Here is a 7,618-nt window from a genome sequence, read left to right as displayed (position 1 = left end):
TGGTAAACTGTGGTCAATGACATGAGACAGTATATGTGAACTGCTGTATGGAAAGTGAATTTGCTCTGTAAATCTTCACCCAAATCACAATAAATTTTTTTAAAAAAGTATATGTTGACATCCTAACCCTTCTGCCTGTATATGTGATGCTGTCTAGAAATAAGATTTTTATTATATTAATGAGGCCATATAAGAGTAAAGAGGGTCCTAAACCTAATTACTTTTGAGTTATAAAGAATGTTGCATAGACACAAAAACACATACAGGGGAAAGGAGATGACAAGGAACACCACGGAACACCAAGGAAAGTCTACAGAACTCCCAGGACAATTTACAAAGAAGGATCCCCTCTAGAGCCAAGCCCTGAATTCAGACTGTTTATATAACTGTTAGAAAATAAATTTTATTCTTTAAAGTTAAAAAAAAAAAAAAAAATTGACACACTCCCTTCTTGATTTTAAGCCATGCAGTGTCCCCTTGTTCTGTTCTAATGACAGCTCCTGGTTTATGTACAGGTTCCTTGTGAGTGCACTTAAGTAGTCTGGAATTCCCATTCTTCTCTGTTATCCATAATTTGTTATGATCCACACAATCAAATGCTTTTGCATAGTCAAGGAAACATCTTTCTGATGTTCTTTGCTTTCAGCCAAGATCCATCTGACATCAGCAATGATATCCCTTATCTCATGTTCTCTTCTGAACCCAGCTTGCATTTCTGGAAATTCTCTGTCAATATACTGCTGCAATCATTTTTGAATTATCTTCAGTGTGGTAGTTATGTTTGTGTATCAACTTGGCTGGGCCTGGTTGAGTGGCTGGGCAGCTGGTGGTAGTTATTCCCCATGATGAGACTGGTAATCAACTCCATGGTGGGATCTACAAGCAGCTGAGTAGCTGCCTTTGGGATGTGGTCTGCTTCCTGTATATAAGGAGAAGCCTTGGGAATGGTCTCCAGCCTATGGCACGCTTGGACTCTGCATGTAGCCGTGTTGTTGCTCAGCAACCTGCTATGCTCTGCCGACCTTGGGACTTAAAATGGACTTAATGGCCTGCCATGTGGTTTGGTAACATCAAGACTGTGCCTTTTTACTTGTCAACCTTGGGGCTTCTCAGCCTCAGCAGCCAGCGGCTGTCTGAGTGAAGAAATACCTCTAGCTCCAGTGGGCCAGGAGCAGGAGGCAGAGCTGGACCCCAAGGTTGAGGGGCTTTTACCCAGCCCCTAGAGCCTGGCACTTTGAACTTGGACTTAAGGCCTCCAAATTGTAAGAATAAACTCCTGTTTGTTAAAGCCATCCCATTTGTGGTATGTTTCCTGTCAGAGTAGTACTAGGTAACTAGAACATTCAGTAAGATTTTACTTGCATGTGATATTAATGATATTGTTTGATAATTTCCACATTCTGTGGTATGACATTTCTTTGGAATGGGTACAAATATGGATCTCTTCCAGTCAGTTGGCTAGGTGGCTATCTTCCAAATCTCTTGGCATAGCCAAGTGAGTGCCTCCAGCACGGCATCTGTTTGTTGAAACATCTCAATGGGTATTCCAACAATTCCTGGAGCCTTGTTCTTCACCAGTTTCCTTTAATGCAGCTTTTACTTCTTCCTTCTATATCATTGGTTCTTGATAATATGCCACCTCCTGAAATAGATGAACATCAACCAATTCTTCTTGGTATAGTGACTCTGTGTTTTCCTTTCATCTTTTTTTGGTGTTTCCTGCATCACTCAATATTTTGCCCATAGAATCTTTCACTATTGCATCTTGAAGCTTGAATTTTTTTCTTCAGTTCTTTCAGCTTGAGAAATGCTGAGCACGTTCTTCCTTTTTGGTTTTCTAACTCCAGGTCTTTGCACATTTCATTATAATTGACTTTGTCTTCTCGTGCTGCTCTTTGAAATCTTCTGTTCATCTCTCTTCTATCTTGTCATTTCTTCCATTTGCTTTAACTACACTCCGTTCAAGGGCAAGTTTCAGAGTCTCTTCTGACATCCATTTTGGTCTTTTCTTCCTTTCCTGTGTTTTTAATGACCTTTTGCTTTCTTCATGGATGATGTTCTTGATGTCATCCCACAATTCCTCTGGTTCTTCATTTTCTATACAACACTTCATACACTGGATTACATTTTGTTTTATGACATTGATTGCAATCCCCACAATGCAACAGCTCTCTTCTCACTTCCTCCCTTTGGTTACCTTTGCCCAATGTCATCCTTTCCTCTGCAGCCCTGCCCTCTGAGCTATTTCCCTGTGCAAATACTGCCCTTTTGATCTCCCATGGTTGATCATTCTAAGGAGTGTGCCTACTTGGTGTAAATGTTTACCTTATATGCCTATTGTTGGCTGGAAGCCATGGGAGTGAGTTCAATTCCAGGCCCAAAGGGTGACTGGGGGCCATAGTCTTGGGGTTTCACCAGTCTCTATCAGACCAGTAAGCCTGGCCTTTTTTTATGAGTTTGAGTTTTGTTCCACATTTTTTTCCCATTCTATCCAGGATCTCCTACACCGATCCCTTTCTGAGTGATTGACAGTGGTAGCCGAGCACCATCTAGTTCTTCTGATCTCAGGGTCATGTAACCTGAGGTTCACATGGTCCACTAGTCCCTTGGACTGACTGTTTCTGTGTCTTTGGCTTTCTTCATTCTTCTTTGCTTCAGATGAGGAGAGACCAACTGTTGCATCTTACAATGGCCACTTGCAAGCTTTTAAGACCCCAGTCGCTACTTACCAAAGTGGGATGTAGAATAATGTTTTTATTTAGTTTGTTATGCCAATTGAGCTTCATGTCCCCCATTACCATGGTCCTGAGCCCATAGGTCCAGTGATTCATTCCGTCAGGATGTTTGGTTGTGGCTAAGAAATTAATCATCACTTTGCCCCATTAGCTCTATTATTTATATGGACATTGAAAAAAACACTGATCTCTCTCCTACTCATTTTTCTGAAGTGGCTGCCTTTTGTATGTGTGTGTGAAAACCTACATATAAAATGCCTAGAATCTAAGCATTTCTGCATTAGATGGCACAATGAAATTATTTTTTTTTAATTATGTCTAATTGTGACCTATTAACTTTTTCAGAGGAGATACGAAAACAAGGCTTATGTCAGTGGCTTGATTCTCTTCAGATTGATAACACTGCCTCTGCAGACCTGCAGCTCACCGTGGGAGCCATGATCGTGGAGGAAATGAGAGCAGCCATAGAAAGGCAGACAGGTTTTCAGTGTTCAGCTGGAATTTCACACAATAAGGTGAAGACTAGTAATAAATTTCAAAGAGAGCAATGGATATTTTTAGTTAGTGAATACAACAAGAACAGATATTGATAGTGCATTTAAGTCATTATCATATAGTTTGAAATTGATCTCTATTTATAATTCATGCTGATGTCCAAATAAGGCCTAATTAATCCTTTAACATGGGAGTCAACTGAACATATACTAACCTAAGATGCAGCCTAGAAATTTTGCAGAAACCACTTTTCTGTATTAGTTGCATCCAAAGGATTTCCTTAATGACTGACTATCCATAGAAAGTTGGAAGGAAGATGGGGCAATCTATTTCTGTAGTGATACTGCCTCAAAAACCCAAGGAGTGGTCGCTGAGTCAGGTCCGACTCGACAGTACATAACAACAACAAATCCGTAGAAGGGAGCTCTGGTAGTGTAGTGCCTAAGGCACTTGACTGCTAACCAGAAGGCTGACAGTTCAAACCCATCAGCCACTCCTCGGAAGGAAGGTGGGACAATCTACTTCCGTAGTGATACTGCCTCGGAAACCCAAGGAGGGGTCGCTATGACTCAGGGCCAACTCGACAGCACATAACAACAACAACATCCATAGAAAGGAGGAGGCGAGTCTTTGAACTTTTACATACAGTGAAATCTGTGAGAGCCGGAACTTGATGGAATTTGATTTTCCTGGTATCCCAAGTTTTCCACCTTTGACAGGGCACAGCTTTACCACTTTTCTTTTGCTTGTCTTAGTGGAAAATATTTGAGTTTTCCTTCCCTGATGGGTTTCCACCTTACACATGTTCCAGGGTTCATAGGTTTTACTGTATAAACCTATTTCTTTTCTTTACACTTGCTGAATATGCTAGTATTACCTCATGTTTTCTTACATGGGGTTGTCTGAGTGTTTTATGCTTTTGCCTATCCCACCTGTCCAATGGGAGCAATCAGATAAATGGAATAGTAAAATCTTACTTAGACTACTATTTTGATTTTGGTAATACAGACAACTGTCAGTAATCCAGGGGCAGAATAACTGGTTTTCTGATTAGGTATGAATGAAGTGCAATGAAGGTCTGGGACCTTCACCTCCTTCTGACCAGGCTCAGTAATTGAGCAGTGGTTCATTATCTGTGGTTGATACCTTCTCTCACTAAGTTTCCAAACTTCACTGCAGAGTTTTCATTTCCTAGTTGGGCCAGGGAAGGCAAACAAAAATTCTAGCATAAACCAGACTAAATGTTGCCTACTTCATATTCCTGGAGACTCTCTCTAATGAATTTAAAAAATGCTTTTTCTACTTTGCCTGTCAATTATAATTTGTGAAATGATACCTCTGAAGTGCCTTCCTCTTTGAGTTTTAAAGTGTTTTTTTTTTTTTTTTCATTTTGAAGTCTTGTTTACATGTGTAAGATGGTGTTTGCTATTGCAAGATGATTGTGAACCCAATCTCTATCACAGATTCTCAATTATGATAACCTATATAAAATTCAGGGCTCAAAATAGACTTTAAAACCATACACATAAAATAGTGTAGAGTAAAACAAGTTTGTTACTGTATTTTCATGTGAACACACTGAGAAATACATCTTCCTTGAGTTTCTTCTGCAACTTCTCTGCTTTTGAAACTTCTTGAATTGTCCTCAATGGAAAGATGGGGGAGGAAACAAAGATTAAAGGAAAATTAATTGTGGAAGAGATGTGGCAAGAACAATGAGGATAATGATAATGGATCATATTTTCCACTGAGGATATGGAACCAAGATTTAGTAATGTCTTGAATTTCTGGTTTTGGTTTTAATCTGGAAACCATTAGCTACCCTTAATCTATGCATGTGTGTGTGTTTTAATATTCACCAACTCTCTGTGTGAATAGGGTTGATAGTAATGAGATTTTTATACTTTCTATGCTTCAGGTCCTGGCAAAACTGGCTTGTGGACTAAACAAGCCCAACCGCCAGACCCTGGTCTCACATGGCTCAGTCCCACAGCTTTTCAGCCAAATGCCTATTAGCAAAATGTAAGTATTCAGGGAGCACCTTAAATTTCATTTATACCCATGTGAAGGCAGGCACTCTCTAGTTGTAGTTTCTTCCTAAGGAAGGATTGATGCCAAGACAAATAGGTAACAGGGCTACTAAATTGCTCCCATACGAGGCATGAGAAAAGAAGCCAAATCAAATTAATAACCAGGTTGACCCTACAAATTATGTGTCCTTGACAAGGGATTATAATTTATTGAATAGAGAAGACATAAGAGTTCAAGGTAACAATGAAAATGCCATCATAAGACTGCACATGAGTAACTGCTAAATAAATTATGCAAGAGTAATCTGAAAAGGATTTATGAAAAAGGCATGGGATTCTGTTTTGAGGTTTGGCAGAATTTGGAGAGTCAGATGAGAATAGGAAACCAATACTGGTTTAAAGAATATTTTGAGCACAAAGGAGAATGTATAAGGTGTTTCCAGTGAAGTGGCACATAAACCTTGTACTTTATTAGTTGCCATTGAGTCAGCTCCAACCCATGGACAGAACAAAACATTGCCTGATCGTCTTCACAGTCAGTAATAAGCTCAAATGCATTGTCACGGCCAATGTGTATTTTGAGTGTCTTCCAACTTAGGAGACTCAACTCCCAAAACTATATATAATATTCTGTTGCGATCCATATTTTGTTAAGGAATCCACAGATGTGATTCACAGGGCTTTCACTGGATAATTTTCAGAAGGTAAATTCACAGGCAGATTGCCAAGCCTTTCTTTCTAGTCTGTCAGCCTGGAAGCTCCGCTGAAACCTGGATGGACATGGTAGCCCTGCTGGTATATGAAATACTGGTGGCATAGTTTCCAACATCATAGCAACACATAAGCCACTATAGTATAATGAACTAACAGACAGGTAGAGGTAAACTAGTTTAGCTAGACCATATTGAAGAAGAGAAGTAACTGGGAGTACGACAGAGAAAAATAGGTTGAAGAAGCACAAATTGTTTTGGTGTTGGAATTTTAATCCCCAAGTGGGATAATAGATCCTGTACAATTAAAAATGTTATATACAGTTGACTTGGCTAATCAGTGACATTTTGTTTATGCTATTACTAATCTTCCTAAGTCCTTTGGTAGATTCAGACCAATACTGTGTTCTCATTATTCCTGAACCTTTCGGAGACCTAGTTACAGAAGCAGAATGCCTTATACTAACCAGCTATTTATGATGTGACCTGTAAATCATTTGTCTCCTTTTTTATCAGCCGTAATCTTGGAGGAAAGCTAGGGGCCTCTGTCATTGAAATCCTGGGGATAGAATATATGGGTGAACTGACCCAGTTCACTGAATCCCAGCTCCAGAGTCATTTTGGAGAGAAGAATGGGTAAGTGATTCATATTTTCAAAATATCATGTTTATGGAATTCAAATATAGACAAAAGTATCTGATAAAACTATGTTAACATTTGTTTCTTCAGGGAATTTAATTGGTCTGTCTTACTTTAAAATATTAGGGCACCATTTTAGAGTAGTTTTTTCACGTACCTTGGTAGGTTGATAGGTAGGAATTGTTACTTTGAAGCCTGAATATGTAAAGGTGATCCTTATTATTCATGGATCCTGTTTTCATGAACTTGCCTACTTGCTAAATTTATTTGTACTCACGGTGCTGTCGTGGTCATTTATGAGCAGTGTTGCCTAACATGCACATTCCCAGCTGAGGTTGAACAAGATGACTCTGCCTTCTAGTGTCAGCTCTCATACTGAAAACAAGTGTCCTTTTCATAAGTTCCCACACTGTTTTGCTTTTTGTTGGTGATTTTGCTGTTTAAAATGGATTACTAGTGCTGAAGTGCTACCTAATGTTCCTAAGTCCAAGAAGGCTGTCTTGTGCCTTACAAAGAAAATGTGTGTTAGAGTAGTTTTATTCAGGCATGGGTTATATTGGCCATGAGTTCAGTGTTAATGAATTAACAAAAATGAAGTATGTTTAAAAAACAGAAACACACATAAAATAAGGTTATGTATTGGTCATCTGACAAAATGTGACCAGAAGCTCACAGGAATCTAACCTTGGATTTCTCCTAGGAGCAGTGGTTCAATATTCATTAATTCATTGTTTGCATTGACTTTAATAACTTAACCACAAATAATGAGAATCAACTGTACTATTACGTCATTTTATCTGTGCTAAGATGACCAGGGAAAACCTTATGAATAGCAAAGAACACTGTTTGGTACATTACCGCTCACCTTTAGGAATAGTCCGTTTAGGGTAAAAGGCTCTCAAAATAGGACTGGGAAAGAGTTGCAACATCTGAGTAAACCCAGCCTTACTCATATGGAAAACAGAAAGCTTTCAAGACCTTCATTTGCTGATGTGGCACCACTCAAATT

At 39.1% G+C, this 7,618-nt stretch overlaps 1 protein-coding gene across 1 annotated transcript in view; it reads left to right on the top strand.

Moving 5' to 3' along the window:
* Positions 1-7,618, top strand: part of POLH (DNA polymerase eta) — a 48,367-nt gene that overhangs the window by 24,896 nt on the left and 15,853 nt on the right. The window contains exons 4-6 of the mRNA XM_007936202.1: positions 3,081-3,250; positions 5,149-5,252; positions 6,487-6,606. Coding sequence (XP_007934393.1) covers positions 3,081-3,250; positions 5,149-5,252; positions 6,487-6,606 — 394 coding nt within the window. The remainder of the gene's footprint in view (positions 1-3,080; positions 3,251-5,148; positions 5,253-6,486; positions 6,607-7,618) is intronic.

Source organism: Orycteropus afer, unplaced genomic scaffold (genome assembly GCF_000298275.1).
Source record: "Orycteropus afer afer isolate SDZICR_OR568_19922 unplaced genomic scaffold, OryAfe1.0 scaffold00034, whole genome shotgun sequence".
NCBI lineage: Eukaryota > Metazoa > Chordata > Mammalia > Tubulidentata > Orycteropodidae > Orycteropus > Orycteropus afer.
Note: the sequence above shows the minus strand (reverse complement) of the source record. Positions and strands in the feature narration are given on the sequence as shown.